Here is a 19,032-nt window from a genome sequence, read left to right on the forward strand (position 1 = left end):
CTCTTAAGGAAATATTTGTACCAGAGGGACACACGGAGAAAGGTAAGGTTGTGAGTGGATCGGCCACTAGGGGTCCGTCTACTCACAACAAGACAACCGAATTCATGCCTCCATCCTATGTACTACGCAAATCAAAGGAAGGAGAAGTCTATGCTAAATTCGTTGGTCCCCGTAATGCATTTCGATTCTATGCAATTTGGGTCCCTAAGAATCTTGTAACTAATGTGAAAGGCCCCATGACAAAATGGGTACCTCAAACCAAGTCTTAATTCGTTACAGGCTGTTTTCTCCGGTGGAGCAAAATGGGTGATCGACAGTGGATGCACCAATCATATGACCGGAGATAGTAACTTGCTCTATGACTTCATGCAAGCCATTCGACCATACATGAGCATTGTATTTGGTGGAGGGTCGAAAGGGCAGGTAATTGGGTTGGGCAAGGTGGCAATCACTAATGACATGTCTATTGCAAATGTCATGCTTGTCCAATCTCTTCAATATCATTTACTTTCAGTTCGTCAATTGGCTTCCGTCAGTTATGACACACTATTTGGACTAACGGATGTGAAAGTCTTTAAGAGAGACACTCTTGAAGTGGCTTTTGTTGGAGAGTTGGATGGCAACCTTTACACGGTTGATTTCTCGAAAGAGAGCACTTTCCATACAACTTGTCTAATGGCCAAGGCCGACATGGGATGGCTGTGGCATCGCCGGCTCGCCCATGTTGGCATGAAAAATCTTCAAAATCTCTTAAACGGTAATCACATTCTTGGACTAACAAATGTATCTTTTAAGAAAGATCGTGTGTGCAGTGCATGCATAGCTGGGAAGCAACATCAATCAAGACATCCACCCAAGAACGGTGTATCCACTTCGAGGCTGTTAGAGCTCCTTCATGTTGATCTATTTAGGCCTCCTTCATGGGCAAGTCTTGGAGGGAAAAAGTATGGCCTAGTCACTGTTGATGATTACTCAAGATATACATGGGTGTTCTTTCTCAAGTCCAAGGACGAGACGAAGGTCACTTTCATTGACTTTGCCAAACAAGCCCAGCGGAAGTTTGACAAGGACATCAAGGCAGTAAGAAGTGATAATGGCTCTGAGTTCAAGAACTACACCCTAGAAGAATTTCTTAGTGATGAGGGGATTGAACATCAGTACTCCGCACCTTACACCCCCCAACAAAATGGTGTGGCAGAGAGGAAGAACCGGACACTTGTGGAAATGGCAAGGTCCATGTTAGATGAATACAAGTCACCACATAGCTTTTGGGCTGAGGCCGTCAACACAGCATGTCATGCATCAAACCGGCTCTTCCTCCGATCAATATTGGAGAAAACCCCATATGAGCTCCTAACTGGGAACAAGCCCAATGTTAAGTAGTTTCGTGTGTTTGGATGCAAATGCTTCATCCTCAACAAACGGGAACGGTTAGGGAAATTTCAATCCAAAACAACTGAAGGGATTTTTGTTGGCTATGGGTCAAACTCTCACGCCTACAGAGTCTACAACAAATCAACTGGATGTGTTATAGAAACCTGTGACGTGACGTTTGATGAATTTAACCGCTCCCATGGGGAGCAAGTTGATCTAAATGTTGCAGGTGAAGAAGACTCCCCACAAGATATCTTAAACATGGGTGTAGGTGCACTTCTGCCTATGGAACAAAGACCCCATGATGATGATGAAGATGATGAGAACATCTCGCATCCTCAAGACAGTTCACTACCTGTACCTCACAAGATATTAGCACACCCATCATGCCAGTTTTTGAGGATCAAGTGGGAGATGACACTCAAGAACAAGTTGATCTTCAAGAGGTAGACCAAAGCATGGGTATGCTTGATGATGAACCTCAACAGGTGCAACGCGAAGAGGAATATCTTCCTCCGCACATAAATGATCCATATGTTGAGGACATTGAGGATGGAAACGAAGTTGAACCTCGTGAAACCTTGACCTCCATCATGCCACGTGTGGCCGGTCGTGTTGATATTGATCAAATCCTCACAGGCGTATCGGAAGGTAGAGTGACTCGTAAACAATTAACAAACTTTTGTGCTCACTTTTCGTTTGTCTCTAGTACCGTGCCACACAGGGTTCAGGATGCACTATGTGACAATGACTGGCTACTTGCTATGCAAGAAGAGCTAAACAGTTTCACACGCAATGAAGTATGGTCATTGGTAGAACGACCAACTGAGGAACATAATGTTATTGGAACTAAATGGATTTTCAAGAACAAGGAAGATGAGAACGGGACTGTTCTACGTAACAAGGCAAGGTTAGTAGCACAGGGGTACTCCCAAGTTGAAGGTTTGGACTTTGGTGAAACTTTCGCCCCTGTTGCTCGTCTTGAGTCCATTCACATTTTATTGGCCTATGCTGCTTTCAATGGTTTTACCTTGCATCAAATGGATGTGAAAAGTGCTTTTCTTAACGGTCCTCTACAAGAAGAGGTATATGTATCACAACCACCTGGGTTTGTTGACCCTCATCACAAAGACCATGTATATAAACTTCACAAGATACTTTATGGTCTTAAACAAGCACCCCGTGCTTGGTACGATCATCTTAAGAAGTTCCTACTCGATGATGGCTTTGTGGTGGGAGTGATCGATCCCACTCTTTTTACTAAGAGGGAAAATGGTGATTTGATCTTATGCCAAATCTATGTAGATGACATCATTTTTGGTTCTCCTAACATCCATTTGTGCAAGAAGTTTGCGGCCTCCATGACCAAGACCTTTGAGATGTCACTCAACACGGACTTGAAGTTCTTTCTTGGTTTTCAAATACAACAATTTCAAGAAGGGATTTTCTTGTCTCAAACTAAGTATCTCAAGGACATTCTTGAGAAATTTGATATGACAAATGCTAAACCAATGAAGACACCCATGGCCACCGATGTAGTTCTAAATGAAGACTCAAACGGTATTCCTTTTGACCCATCTACTTATCGCTCCATGATTGGTTCGCTGCTTTACCTTTGCGCATATAGACCGGACATCATGTTAAGTGTAGGAATATGTGCTAGATTTCAAGCTTCCCCTATGCAAAGCCATCACACGGCGGTTAAGCACATTCTTAGATACCTTGTTCACACCCCAAAGTTAGGCTTATGGTACCCTAAGGATGCAAAGTTTGATCTTATTGGGTATTCTGATGCGGATTGGGCCGGTGATAAAGTGGGACGGAAATCCACTTCCGGTGCATGTCAGTTTCTTGGACGCTCGTTGGTAAGTTGGTCCTCGAAGAAGCAGAACTATGTTTCTCTCTCCACGGCCGAGGCCGAATATATTGCAGCCGCAAGCTGTGCTACTCAATTGCTATGGATGAGGCAAACACTAAAGGATTATGGTATCATGTATCGACACGTTCCTCTTCTCTGTGATAATGAAAGTGCCATAAAGATCTCCGTAAACCCCATTGATCACCCTCGCACAAAACATATTGATATTAGGTATCATTTCTTGAGAGACCATGTGCAAAAGGGTGACATTGATATTACCCATGTGGGTACCGACATGCAGTTAGCCGACATTTTCACCAAGCCACTTAGCGTAGCTAGGTTCTGTCAACTTAGGCGTGAACTTGGTATCTTGGAGCTTGACAATATATCTTGAAATCTTGCACACATACATACACTCACATTATGGTTGTGTCTTGATGTGCGCATATATTTAGGGGGAGTGCGTAGTAATTCTATGTGTTTTTAAGCTTACAACGTACGCACAGATCATTTCATGCATGTAATGCTTCTAGAAAAACAGTGCTCATAGTTTGTCTTATATATATATATACACCATGCAAGTCATCATCATCAAAACACTCCTCTCCTCTATCTCTTGGACGTCCGGCTCATCTTGGACGTCCGACGCCAGAACATCCTCCGGACGTCCGACGCCTCTCGGACGTCCGACGCCTCAAGGCCCCTATATAAACTGGGCGCGGGGCTGGGACTTTTGCCCTAATCCCCTGCGCCCCATTTTCCCCCAGCCGCCGCCGCCAGCCCTGGGAGCTGCTCGAGGAGCTCCTCCCCAGCGCCGCCACCCACGAGATCGAGCCGATCTCCTCCGCGGATCCCCTACTTCTCCGTCCGTACTCTTCACGGGATCCATCTCAGGTTGCTCCTCCGTCTTTTCTCGCGTTGGATTTGATTTCCCCCATGTCTCTCCTTGTTCGTTCCTCCTTTGGGGATTCTTCATCCGCGTAGGGCTCCATGGGCAAGACCAAGCACACCGCTCGGAAGACCGTGGCCGGCTCATCCTCTCGCATCCCTATGAACACGGGGTCGGAATCGGATGAGCCACACCGTCCCTTCAAACGGGCTGCCCGGCGTTCTCCGCCCCGGCGGTCTCCGTCTCCCTCGCCGTCTGATGATGCTGACCCCGACTTCGAGGAGGAGCTTGCCACCGAGGAACTTCCTCAACCCGTCGCTCGCAGGTCCAAGCTCGGGTCTCGCAGGGCATCCTACATGCCACAACCACCTCCTGCCCAGCCTGAAGGTGAAGCTCGCCGCATCTCCTTAGAGCCTCCTGCCACGTTAGGTCGTAATATCACAAACTTTACCACACTTGGGGCAGCTTCCTATCTTACTTTCCGCCGCGACGTAAATCAATACGAGGTCGGCAGTGATTCTACGGATTCACGTTTTCGCACAAACGTCCAGGCGGACATCTTTTCCACCGTCATAGTTCCTAAGGGGTTATCTAATCATCTTTACCTTGATATTGAGCATATTCGCAAGCACCCGGCGAAATATCCGGGTGCGATTGAGCTTATTGAGTCATCGGGCTTGCCGCTCCGTTTGCTTTTCATTGCAACTATAATGCTGCTGCCATTCACCAGTTCTATGCCACATGCCATTTTGGCTCCGACAACACTGTCACCTGGATCACCTCTGACGTTCGCTTCAAAGCCACTTATGCTACTTTTGTTGCCGCACTTGGTTTTCCCCATTCCGGTTATAAAATACATAAGGATGATCCTAACCATGCGCCTAAGACCATTGACGTGTGTGGACACCTCCTCAAACCACTACGTGAGCTTGATGAGGATGAGCACCAGAAGGACCTTAACCAGGTATCCATCTGGCGCTCACCTTACTTCATTATCTTTCAGTGTGTCATCCGCACCATCTATCCCAAGATGGGTGATAAGGGTTCTTGCAGTGGCTATTGTATCGACATCATGTACCACTTGTTCGAGAACCCCAAGACCAAAATCAATGTGCCCCATTTCCTATGGCATGAGATTCGGCTTGCTAGCTTTCAGTACAAGCGAGCCTTTCCTCATGCTCCTTTCATCCAGGCACTTATTAACCACGTTGCTGATTTCTCTGTGGCTACCACTCACATCCATCGCAAGTGGTCCATTCCCGCTCACATGGCAAATGATTTTGCTCCCAAGCACCCCCCTTCTTCCTCTACTACCACTCGCCGCACTGCTGCACGGGCCGTCACCCCTTCATCTAGCTCCGCTTCTATCGGTCGCATTGCCAAATTCCTTGGCAAAGCTCACTCTGCTTTGATGAAGGCTATCTCCTTTCAGTGTGGTCAAACCCATGATGTGGTTTCCCGCTTAGTTTCCTCTCAGAATGCCCTCAAGGCTCGTCTGAGAGCCTCGGGTGATCTTACTGTGAGTGATGATGAGGCCCCTCCTGCTGCTCCTTCCATTGATTTTGGCTTCCCTTCTGGTCCTGAGTGGTCTGAGTTCTTTGACGAGGCTGGGGGCAGTGGTTTGGCTGATGATGCTGATGATGATGGTGATGAGCTCTGAGTTTGGTTGGTGTTATTGATGGCTCCCTTTTTGGTACTTGGCGCCAAAGGGGGAGTAATGTATCGCGTAGTTAAAATTTTCTCGTCATTTTCAGTCTTTGGAGATTTAATGTAATGGATAAAACTCATGTATGGCTACTTATGAATGGTTGTGATTTGCTATGATATCATCATAGACTATTATATCTTGCTCATTTACTTCTATGATGATCTATTATCCTTCCATGTTGATCCATTTGGAGCTTCGATTTCTGTATCATGCATATCCTAAGGGGGAGCTCCGTACTAAATATTTCCTAGACTATAATGTATGGTTAATATTTTTGAGACCTATGTATATGTTGTCATCAACTACCAAAAAGGGGGAGATTGAAAGTGCATGCTATGCCCCTAATTGTCTTTTGGTGTCAATGACAACACATACATAGGAAACTAATCCTATTTGTTGAGTGTATCTCACGACGACAAGTACTTTAGTAGATTAAGATTTATGTGCCAAAGGTTGCCTGAAAAGATTGGTGATTCATATTTCGAGAAGACTCGGGATTAAGAAGAGATGTTGTAGAATAGTCTTTTGAGTTTACTGATATTGAGTATAGGGATCCCGCACTATTAAGAGGGGATCACAGGCTTTGCGATAAACTTGCTCATACCACATCTCTACAAACATATCAAACACCACATACTGTCCACTGTCTACAATTCAACATATGTCAAATTACCTCGGACATCCGGCTTCCTCCGGACGACCGAGGGCCGGACATCCGGCTCCCTCCGGAAATCATATGTCAAATTACCTCGGACATCCGGCTCCCTCCGGACGACCGAGGGCCGGACATTCGGCTCCCTCCGGAAATCCGCAGCCAGACACCAGTAGTTTGTAAGGCTTATATCTCGGAAATCCGGCTCCCTCCGGACGACCGAGGGCCGGACGTCCGGCCAATCTCCGGAAATCCGGAGGTCAACACCAGTAGTTTATGTTCATTATATCTCGGAAATCCGGCTCCCTCCGGACGTCCGAGCTCCGGATGTCCGACACCCATCGGAAATCCGGAAGCCACCACCAGTAGAAATTGTTCTGTATAACACGGACTTCCGGGCCACTCCGGACGTCTGTATGTTGATGAATTCAGAAGAGTTCCAGTCATGCCTACAGGTCTCGGACGACCGACCCCTGTTGGACGTCCGGACCCTCACGGACGCCCGGACTTCCGACAAGTGTCGGACGTCCGGACCCTGTGTGACTTATTGCACCTCCAACGGCTGGATTTCACTCCACACTATAAATACTCTTATCCCACCTCGTGAAAGGGTGTTCAACACAGCTAAGACACACCCAAGAACACCTTTCCTCTCACTCACTCTTGTCTACACCAAATCCTAGATCCCAAGAGCATTTGTGAGTCCTTTAGAGTGTTGTTGCAATCAAAAGATAGATCGTCTCCCTTTCCTCCTTCCCACCAAAGTGATTTGTGATTTGAGCAAGTTTTGAGCAATCCCCGTGATCTTGTTACTCTTGGAGGTTGGAGACTCCTAGGCGGTAGGAGTCTCCGGAGAGGAATCAAACCATTGTGATATCCCCCGGAAAGTTTGTGAAGGTTTGGAAGCCACCTCAAGGCTTACCACTAGTGGTTGAGAAACGCCTTCATGGAGTTATCTCAAAGGGAGAATAGGGTGATCCTTCGTGGCGTTGGTGTGCCTTCATGGTAACATCCGCCCCTCTAACGGTGACGTAGCTTCCCTCCAAGGAAGTGAACATCGGGATACATCCTTGTCTCTCTCGGAGTTTCGGTTATTCCTAACCCTAACTCTCTACTTGTGTTAATCCTTATTACATACTTGTATTTGCTTATTGTTTACCGCTTGCCTTGCTTCACTCCTAATAGCTTACTCTTTGTCATTGCAATTATTAGGCTTACACTTATATTCCGCACTTTAGCCTAAAATTGCCAAGTAATTATTAAAATTTGGATTTGTACCTATTCACCCCCCTCTAGGTCCATCTCGATCCTTTTCAAACATCCCTGATGGTTCTGTTGGGCAGCATAGCCGCTATCTTGATGTACCTCATGATATTAGGTTCGCGAGCATATCTGCCATTACCAGCAAAGAAACAATTAGAACATCAAAGGAAATGGCTTCTCAAGCCAGATGGTGACATTAGACATGGTTCTCTTTCTTTCTAGGATTCCTTTGGAATATGATGAGCTCATCGGCACAATCATTGAGTACTCAAGTGCGGCTGTTAAGGCATGCTTATGGTTGGAAGAAACCAAGTGTAGTTCCACAGTAATACCAAATAACGACGAAAGCGATGCTATAGCGGATGCGCTAGGTAGTGCTAGAAACTAAAAAGGTAAAAAGTTTTCAGTGTGTCATAGACACTTTCCTATTCACAGAACCCTGTAGTAGGTTTCACGCATATGCATTTAGTTAAATACACCGAAAATCACCATAGGATACTTTCATGAAAAAAATCCTAGAACAAATGTATTTACCTGCATCAAAAGTGTTATGATGTCACTAACACATGTAACTTCGCGTTTAGTCAAATTTTCAACATAGACACCAAGCCGCGTATCTTCGCGGAGCTGCACATTAGGTTTCATGTGTAGTACAAGTAATGAATGACGGCATCACCCTAGTAAGTCATATTCACTTAAAGTAACAACAAGAAAGCATACTTGAAGATTTGTGGATGACGGGTCAAGAAGATCTGTAATTTGTTCATTGTAGATCTCCAGGAAAAAACACTTGCAGTTGTACTTAAGATTCTCATCCCTCCTGCTCTCTTCTTCGTGCAATTTTAGGATTCGCACATAGCAGATTTAGAAACCATAGCATTATAAGACACATTACCCTATGCTCAGCAACAAGTCTTTTGTTATCAACAGATATAAAAAAATACCGTTCTAATTCTCCCAATCAAGAACTGAAAAATACGTGGTGCCATGCCACATTCTGAACCACGCTTCACTCCCAACTCACTGATTTCACCAAGCACTGTGTGTATCTTTCCACTTCAAGTCTGCAAACAAGTAAAAGGTTGAAGCAGAGTTTTTCATTATAAGTAAGACAAATTAAGTTTATAACATATACCTGCCCATAAGCGGCCTCCTCCTCTTGACCGAGCACGACAATGGCGGCAGCCACATGGAGGGCTCCTCCCTCCTCCCGCTACGCTGCCCCAAAGCACGGCGTCCCAGTGCAGGAGGCGGCGCTGGCGTCGTTGCGTTGCCCTCCCTCCTCCTGCTGCGCTGCCCCAAAGCGCGGCGCCCCAGTGCGGGAGGCGGCGCTGGCGTCGTTGCGTTGCCTGTGCACACGGGCCGGTTCTTGCTTGCCGCAAGGTGCGCTGCGCCCATGGCCAGAAGCAAACAAGGAAGTCGACAGCCGTGAATCAGCAGCGCCAATTCGCCACGCGTTGGAACCACGACCTCCATTTTTGAATGCCACACATCTTGGACTGAATCCTCATGAACTGCAGCACATGTGCTCTGGCAAGGAGAAAACATGCAAATTCAAGCATGCCAAGGTTGTTGTGTTTGCATTCTAGTCTCACGCTCTTGAGATTTCTCACAACACACCTGATGGGATAACGCTGCTGGATGTAGTCAGAGACAGTGGTGTAGTACTCGTCTGCACCTGACCTGTAATCCGTATCAGAGGACTGGAAATGAAGAGTCTCCAAGCAGGGAAAGCACTCGAGTAAGCTCATCACCTTCTCCATGTCCTTCTTGCTTGAGAACTTCACAGTGATAACCAGGATCTTCACGCTATGGATTGGGGCACGCAGACCCTTGCTGATGCCCTACGGGGCACGCTCGCCATGGAACAAATGCGGGATGGTGACCACGGCATAGCCAAAAGCAGTAAGCTTTGGCGCGCCGGTGACGGTAATGGCTGCATTCAGACGCATATTGCCCAGAAGGCGCTCCAGACAAGGGGCATCCTCCACGGTGATCTCGTCGACCTGCTTGTAGTGCCACACGCCGAGCAGAACGAGGCTGCGGCAAGAACAGACGCGGATGCACTGAAGGCCATTGACGTGCTTGAGCACGAGGCTGCGCGGTGCGGGGCAGTCAGAGAGTACGCTCTAAAGGGCAGCCTCGGAAATGCAAGTTTCCGACAGGGTGAGCTCGGTGAGGGCAGCGGCAGCGACGGCCGAGGCCCTGGCGTCGGAGAGGTGGCACTTGCCAAGGGCGAGGACCTGGAGGGTTGGACAGCCGAGAAGGGGGTCGGCGAGCGCGTCGTGGCACCACTCGGGCGAGAAGAAGAGGGATACCTTGCGGGCGTGCTTGGCCGCGAGCTGTCGGCCTCGGCCGCGTCGCCGCGGCCGCGGAAGGAGGTCCGGGAGAGCCGGAGATGCGGAAGAGCGCGACGGGGATGGGTGGGAGTCTAGGGCGTGGGTGACGACGTCAGCGCGCGCCGTCCAGGGCTGGATCGAGGAGACCTTGCCGCATGCGGGGACGGGGAGCTCGAGGTCGTCGAGGCGGAGGGGGGTCGCGAGCCACGCGTCGCAGAAGCGCATGGAGAGGACGATAGTGTGGGCCGCCTCTGCGGTGCCGAGGCGAGAGAGGATGTCCGAGATGAGTACTTCCGGTAGTTCGTTGATGCGGTCGTCGCTGGAACCACGACCTCGTCTTCCTCTGTCGGCGATTAGGCCAGCGCCGCCGCTATCCGCTCCTCCCTCTCTCTTATCTCTTTCTCTCCCCCTCTCTCTCTACCAAGGCGAGCGCAGGGGACGGGAGGCACCCCTCACCGATCCAAAAGACGCGCGGCAGCGGATGGAGAGGTGACGGGGCGACGAGCACAACCGGCGGCGGCAGCGAGTATTCCTGGGAGAGATGGGATCGGGATCTGGATGGGGAGGGAGCTGGGAGCTGCGGTTGAAATCGATCGGCGAGGCGAGGCGAAGCCTTGCCTGGCGTGACGTGGGTGGAGCGATTTTTCTTCGTGCCAATACGGGGTTGCGGTTGGTTTTCGGAGGGTAAATAAAAAAACGGGACGACGTGGGTGGGAGGTAGCGATAGGAGAGGTCGAATCATCGCTTTGGTTGAACCATCACGACGGCAGATCCTCCTTTAATAGTAGAGATACCTAATAATAAAGTGGCTATTGCTTCCGTCGGAAAACCCACCGCGGCATTTTTATATATAAAAAACCATAATTTTTGCTATTCAATCCGCGCTTCATCATTTATCTGCAACGCAAAGTTAAGAAATTTGAACGGACTAGATTAACACAGCTAGCCGTAGAAAAAAAAGGGCCCTAGAAAAAATAGAAAACCTCGGCAAGCGCAGCATATGATTCGTAATTATGCCCAAAGCACAAGTCCAATCGGACATGTAATTCGTAATTATGCCCAAAGCACAAGTCCAATCGGACATGTAATCGCAGCATGTCATGTGACACAATTGCACAAGGTCTATTTTTCCACATGAGCTTAATAAGATGGGTCACATATATGCACGGTGAAAATACAAAATTGTGGTGCACGTTTTTTTAGGATCACAACTTTGGTGCAGACCGGTATTTTCGAGGTCACAACTTCAGTGCAGAGTACCATACCGTAATGATACAATGATGCAGTTTTTTTTAGAAAAATGGTGCAATGGTGCAAATAGCTGGCCTATGCCCAGGCCGCCGCCACACCACTCGACGTCGCGGCCGACCTCAACCGCCACCGCCGATCATCTCAACCCACCTGCCTCCGCGATCGTACATCTCCCCGTTCACTGCCTCCGTTGAGGCGCTCGAGCGCATCGCGTCGACCCTGGTCCACCCTGCCCTGTGCCCAGGACGCTGCCACACCACTCGCCGCCGCGGCCGACCTCAACCACCACTGTTGTCGATCTGAACCCACCCGCGTCCGCGGCCGTACCTCTGCCCGCTTGCTGCCCCCGTTTCGGCGCTCGAGCACAGCTTCTGGATCAAATCAACGCGACAACTACAATGACTGGGGATGATGCATCTGCTCGATGCAGAACGGCGGCGGCGCGCGGATAAGGCGCGGCGGAGCGAAGTACTTGCAGGTGGAGGCGGGCCTCCATGGCTCACACGGGGAACTTCGAGGTTATGGCGCGGCAACGGCGACTCCTTTATGGCCAGACAGAGGCGCCTAACCCTTGCTCCCCTCATTGTATCCCCTCCTCCGGTAGGAACTCATCATCTCGTGAGATCCCCTCCCCATGCCTTCAACCGTGTGCCAAGCACCGGCAATAAATTTTGTTTTGTGGGGATTTGTTTGCTGATGAATGAATGTATTGAATGTAAGATTGTATTGTTGTAGAGACAAAGAATGGAACACCACCTTCCCACATTCTCTACCCCACGAGTGAAATAAAATAACAGTTCATTGATCAATTCATGTAGCCTCTTTGTTTTGCTTTGTTTGTCCCGCTCAATTTCTCATCATGGTGGAATTAACAATGACCGGGTTGATTTCTCAACAAAATAGTATATGACTGACTACATTAGTTAGTTAGCTTATTATTTTAATAAATCAAAATGATTATAAAAAGATTAAAAACATTTTTTTTCTCCCGTTGCAACGCATGAGCCCTTTTGCTAGTATCTACTACCCATGTAAAAAGGTGACTGCTCGGGATCAATCGGATGACCTCATCCGCCTAGCCACTCATCTGACCTGGTGGTGCTGGTGGATGTCCGATCTGGCGCAACACCGGGAGCCTCTGGGTGCTATCCATGCCAACATCGACCGCACGACCCCCTCCCCCCCCCCCTCGACGAAGCTCCATTGCAACCCTTAGCGGTGAGAGACAAAGCTGCAATGTGGCACCAAGGGCGCTCACATCGCCGTTGAAGCACCGGATAATTTTTTAGGATGTGAACAATTTTTTAAATTCCTGATCATTTCATAAAAGTACATATGTTTTGAAAATACAAACGTTATTTGAAATTCCTGACGAATTTTTTGAAAACATGAACATTGTTTTAAATATCAATTTTCTAAAACAGACATATTTTTTGAAAATACTAGAATATTTATTTAATACTCAAACATTTTCTAAAATTGTGATTACATTACTGGAAATTGCAAAAAAGTTGAAACTACAATTTTTCAAAAATGAGCATTTTCTAAATTCCTAATAAATATTTTTAAATTCCAAAATATTTTTATGAAATTAATTTGTTTTGAACTTTATGGACAAAAGTGAGTTTTTTATATTATAAACAACGTTTGAGTACATGAACTTATTTGAATGTGCCAAATCTTTCTAAATTGCAAACAACATTTGAAAATTCTGAAATACTTTTTAAAATGACCATATTATTTTAATAAGAGAACTCTTTAAAAAGAAGGGAAATAAAAAAAGAATACGAAACCAAGGAAAACCGATAAAAGAAAAGCAACAAAAACAGCATGAAAAAAAACATAGTTCACGAGCCAGGAACGTTCATACCAAAACCCGGATATGTAGAATCCAAAAATGTGTCGACCCAGTTAAGTCGCTCCTACGTCATCTTTTTCTGGTCGGTCGGCAGTTTCCTACACAGATCGGGAGATAGGATTTGCCGAGATTCCCCACCTGAATATTTCATAAAAGGGCTGAAGGAAGAATCATGGGAAAATCTAACTAACTGCGCTGCGTTGCATATTGTTATTAGCGTGCAGCGGCTTGCACACTCTTCGTCATGCATGCATGTATGCAGATTCGTTTTAAATGATCGAAATTTAAAAAGTTTTATCTTTAAACCGTTAATTCGATCGATGATCCGTTTTCGTCGTTGACTTTGTTTCGACGAAATCTTTAAAACTAGATCCCACGTCGACATGTTTCGACAACTTTTTTGTTTCTCGTACTTACCACATTTGTTGTACGTACTTGTCATATTAGGAAGTACTTACTTGTCTGATAAAAAATAACTTAATCGTCATATTATTTGGAAATTGCGTATAAATATGACATCTCGACATAATCAAACGAGCAAGCACAAATAACATTTTTAGGACAATAACTTGTAAAAATATGACAACTCAGCATATTTTAAATCGACGACCAGAAAAATCTTTTTTTGGTAATTGTTAGTAAATATGACAAGTCGACATAATTAAACTAGCAAACACACGAAAAAAATCTGGCAAAGTTGTATGTAAATATGACAAGTTGACATATTTAAATTGACAAACCAAACCTATGACATGCATTTATATCATGTATAATGAAAATTGCTACAAGACAACAATCATTTGTCAAACACGGTCGTCGGGTTTAAGCAACCGTAGTTGATAAAAATCTATACACACAATTGCCAAGTTGACAACTAAGTTAATTAAATATGGCTACTAAGTGTCTCATAATCTAATAACTAAATAATAATAATCTGGCAACTATCGATGAAAAAAAAAGTTATCGAAACATGTCGACATGGGATCTAGTTTTGAAGATCTCGTTACGAGGAAGCTAACGGTGAAAACGGATTGTCAATTGGATTTATAGTTCAAGAGATAAAACTTTTTAAAAATTAAACATTAAAAGAATCTATGTTAATATCACGTTGATGGATTAACTTGTATGCATAAGGTAAACCGCCGCACGGGAAGGCGCCCGTGCGGCGCTGCTATGTAGTGGCTTCCAAGAATCATTCATTTACATAATGAAAGGATAGGGAAAAACAAGCACAGGAGCATAGGCTGCCGTGGTTTTTTCCTTCTTCTTTTTTTTATATTTGCCGTGAGTTTTCCTGAGAATAAGAAAATGTATGTTTTTTTTAAAGAAAAGAAAAATGCACGGTCGATATGGGACAATCGTGCGTGTGGGCGTTGGGCCGGGCCACATCTGGCACGAGAAGCCCAAAGCCCAGGAGCGAGCCGACACCGACTAGGGCTGGCCTCCGCCGACCCTATAATATAAGAAGGAAGACGCGGCGTCGTCTCCTCACCCAATCTTGAATCGAGTATACAGCCGGAAGCCAAAATCGCCAAAGCCGTCGCGTACGTCGTGGTCGACACAAGGGGTCTGCTAAGGCAGGAGAAGGAGGCGGTGGTCATGGCAGGGCGCCATGGTCGACAGAAGGGGTTCCCCAAGGCCGGGTCGCAGGGGGAGGGGGGCAAGGGCAAGGGCAAGGGCAAGAAGGGTCCTCTTCCTCCGGCCAAGAACATGATGTCTGAAGAGGATGTGATGGACATCCTGTCCTGGGAAAAGCGCGAGCCCTACAGCCGGAAGGATAACAAGGACGCCGGCTTCTTCAACCGGTTGAATGATGAGCTCTTCCAGTACCAGCAGGAGATCAGGGATGAGTTTGAGGAGAAGGGCTACGTCGAGATCCCAGACAACTTCAAGGAAGACAACAAGCGAATCAACCTTGAAGCTTACAGGATTGCCTACCTCAAGGTGTTTGGCACCGAACCGCCGGCTAAGATCTGAACTGGATCGGAGGAGTCTGTTTTTTTTACTGTCTATCTATCCCTAGCAGTCACTGGAGCACTATAGCTTGCAGTCTTTCTATCTGTGCACTACCTATCTTATCTGCCTATCAGTTCTTAGTATGCACTCTACTAATTTGCATGTTGGAGCGGTCTCTCTATGCTACTACTAGTATTATTTAATATATACCCCCCTGTGCTAAGAAATCCTGCTTCATGTGCAATAATGCAATATTATGTGTCTGATTTCTGTATGACATCGTATAGGGCACAGTCTGATTTGCACCTTGGGAGTACATAGGCAGTTCCGTGGTTTTCAAGTCTCTGTTTTTGCTCACATAATTTAACATCACAATCGTGCAAATTTCACCACCAGAGTTTGCCCTTTTTGATCTACGACTCCATTATTTTTCTTTGGTGAATGGAATCTATTATTGGATACAGCGTTGCCTCTTCGGCCGTTTTCATCTACAAGGAACTGTGTTTATCATCTGTTTCATCTTCCTAACAATGAAGTTATGGTGCAGCTGGTGCAGATTATTAAGATGCTTTGCTTGAGTTATTATCTGGCTCGTGTGTCTGGAATAAACCAAAGCTTTATATAATACTCGCTCTATTCCTAAATACTTGTTGTTGGAGAGAACTCTAGTTCTCCCCAACAACAAGTATTGTGGTACAGAGGGAGTACCAGTGATTGCATGAATACTCGGTGGATTGAATCCCTTGGGGCGGTAGATCCCCACAAACCAAAGGCCGTAGCCGTCCCCTTGTCTTCTGTGCTGATCTTGTGGTGCTGGACTAGAATTGGAGCTACTAGGCCTTGAATTTTCTGACTAGCTTAACTACTTCGTTATCATGCTATTGTGCTGGTCTGGGGTGTAAGGCATGGGTATTTATTTTTAGTGTGGTTGAAATGCTGGGGTTCAAGTTCACCGTGCCAGCGGTAGACTATAGGGTTTCTGGTTAAGCTCTAATTAATTGTTTATCCTCACTACAGTGGTCAACACGTGGTATTGTGCTAGGCTTCCTTATTCTTATGTAGACATGGTCTGTTTAGGTCATCTATACCGCATCGCTTAGGATACATCAGGATCCTCTCCGTTTCCCTAGTCTGGAAATCCTTAAGTATCCACACAACCTGTCTATGCAGTGGATATAGGAGGAGTGATCCTATATCCATATTTCTACTGGTAATATGCTACTCCCTCGGTCGTTCTTATATTGTGGGATGGTCTTGTTTGTCCGAGATTAGATAGTGTTAGTGTTGTGCTTTGTGTTGCTGACAAGAATGGTGCTATACTTTTTATACCATTGTATGTAGTTCATAGGGAAGATAAACAGTGGGGTTACATATGTAATATGTACTCCCTCCGTAGTGAAATATAAGAGCGTTTAGATGACTACCGGCTCTTATATCCCTTTAGAGAGGGAGTAGTTCATAGCGAAGATAACAGTGGGGTTATCTGTATGTGTGCTGCTTAGTGCAACACTGCACAGTTCTCTCTGTTTTGCTGTTGTTTAACAGTCGGTTACTGTGTCAGCATAGTGTTTTAAGCCCACTGCTTCTTTATAGTGATTTTTATTAGTTGGTAGGTCTGTGGTGCTCCGTGTTACAGTTTCTAACCTCCAGGTATCAATCATTTGATCATTTATAGTTAGCCGTTCTTTTATTCAGAATTTTGAGATTAAGGCCAAAATTGACTTGTGTGGAAGATGTTCATTCTGTGCTGTGGTCGAGCCAAGCTACGTTTGATAGAAGGGCATTTGTTTTTCGTTTTGCTGACATTGCTGCTGAGATATCAGTGAAACTGTGAAAGGATACACACGCCTTGAATTTCCTGCGTTCGAATATTTATGTATTTATGTGGGATTTTGTATTGAAGCATGTATTTGGTGAATGAAGTTAGTTTTTAATCAAAACTAATGCCCCATCACTAGTTTGATATGTAGAGCTCGAATCCGACCGACGCATTTGCAGACACCAAATGGTCACGCCTCTCAAATAATGCAGTCTATATTCGGACATCTCATATCTTAAATTCATACAACCCATGCAACTACTATGTTGACGCACACACTCCTTCCCGACGTCTTTGTCGCGGAAGTATCGGTCCGCCGCTAACCTCATTCTCATTCTTTGGTGACAGTTCGGTCATTTTACGGACCACCCAATTCTGCTTGTGGGTGAGGGCGAGCGTGTTTTGCCGCGACCGTTTCTTCAAATTGCGTGCGCGGATGGCTTCCTCCTCTGCAGGCACGGATGGCTCCCTCCTCTGCGACCGCCTGAGCCATCACATTAACCGCTTCTGCCTTTGCCATTTCCTCCGCGAGATGGGCCTTGGTGATCCTTATCCTCTCCTTCTCATGGCGGGCAACTCGTTCCCGGTGGTACTTGAAGTCCACGGGTCCGGTCGATGGATCCGTTCGTCGGGACATGGATGATCCCGCCCCAAAGGAACCGAGCGCCCTTAAACGGACGCTATGGAGTCGCGACGGACATATCTTTTTGTCGGTTGGGCGCTGTCCTCGTGCGAGCAACGGAGTGCTATGCGAACCGTCATTGACTCCTCAACTCCGCATGGGACGACCCCCCCAGTCGATGGATCTGGACTGGTCGAAGTCGGATCCGCTGGAAGCCATGTCGAAGAAGGCAGAGATCGCAGGCGGTGGATGGGAGTGAAGGGGAGTGTTCGTTCGGTCAACGGATGATGACGAATATATGTGGGGTCGATGCGGGCCAATGTGTGCCAGCATCCAGGCTCCTCCATATCCGTCTCATATTTGGAATGAAAATAGGAGGTGCCGGCCAGCCTGGGCGTTTGAGGCCGGTTTGAGAGTCCCGTCTGCGTTAAATTTTTGTGACCGGACAATGATCGAACGGCTGTCCGGGCATTTGAGGAGGGTTTGAGGGGTTTGGTTGTAGATGTTCTTAGTTTGAATTGAAAGGGCATATATATATGTTGATGTGGGAAACTTGCTAAAAGAATGTATAGAAATTCCTAAAAAATATCTATAACTAACAGGAAGCAAATCTAAGCTTAAAAATGAAGAAAATACAAAGGATATAAAAAGGAAAAAAACAATTACTGTTAAAATAATGTCATGTCAAATAAAAATGTGAATGTAAACTACTCCCTCCGTTCCTAAATATAAGTCTTTCTAGAGATTCTATTAAAGGATTACATACGGATGTATATAGACATCCTCTAGAGTATAGATTCATTGATTTTGCTTTGTATATAGTCACCTTGTAAAATCTCTTAAAAGACTTATATTTAGGAACGGAGGGAGTATATAGGTATGGTGTAAGCAACTAACACATATATTTGAAATAAATGGTATAATATAAAAAATAACTTGGATGTACCATGCATGAATTAATGATGTAGTGCTTGCATGGATAGAGTAATGTAAAAAGAATGTAATTTATGACTTAAATGCATGACTTACTTCTATGTATAGTTGCATGTCTAGAAAAAAAAATAGCTAATGGATAATAGCTATTTAAAGAATAGAAGATTAGGTTTGGTGGTAAACATTGAACCTTTCTCACGTTCCAGGAGTTAGGGCTCTAACCCCTAAATTAATTCAGGAGACTACGTTTGGTGGGTTGTGCATATGGTTCACCTTCTAGTTACATTTTTGTTTAGGGTCGTTACATTCATTATCTGTGGATGTGTCTGCCCTTTTGTTCTTGTGTATATCTCTCGCAGTATTAACGTAACGGAGTTGCTATTTTACATCTAGATGTGAATACTTATCTTACATCTAAAGTCCAAAAATCATTGGATATTGTTTGTCTTTAAAACTCATGCAACGTGATATTGTCCATCATGCGTTGGTTTATGTATCGTTGGAAAGACC

The 19,032-nt window shown here is 45.8% G+C and overlaps 1 protein-coding gene and 1 pseudogene across 1 annotated transcript; one reads left to right on the forward strand and one right to left on the reverse strand.

Moving 5' to 3' along the window:
* Positions 1-8,957: 8,957 nt before the first annotated feature.
* Positions 8,958-11,543, reverse strand: LOC123396183 (annotated as a pseudogene).
* Positions 11,544-14,170: 2,627 nt separating this feature from the next.
* On the forward strand, positions 14,171-15,375 carry LOC123396184. The gene is made up of 2 exons (XM_045091221.1): positions 14,171-14,212; positions 14,708-15,375. Exons 1-2 carry the CDS (start codon positions 14,171-14,173, stop codon positions 15,167-15,169), a joined length of 504 nt encoding a protein of 167 aa, XP_044947156.1. The 3' UTR covers positions 15,170-15,375.
* Positions 15,376-19,032: the final 3,657 nt, after the last annotated feature.

Source organism: Hordeum vulgare, chromosome 5H, assembly GCF_904849725.1.
Source record: "Hordeum vulgare subsp. vulgare chromosome 5H, MorexV3_pseudomolecules_assembly, whole genome shotgun sequence".
NCBI classification, from domain to species: domain Eukaryota; kingdom Viridiplantae; phylum Streptophyta; class Magnoliopsida; order Poales; family Poaceae; genus Hordeum; species Hordeum vulgare.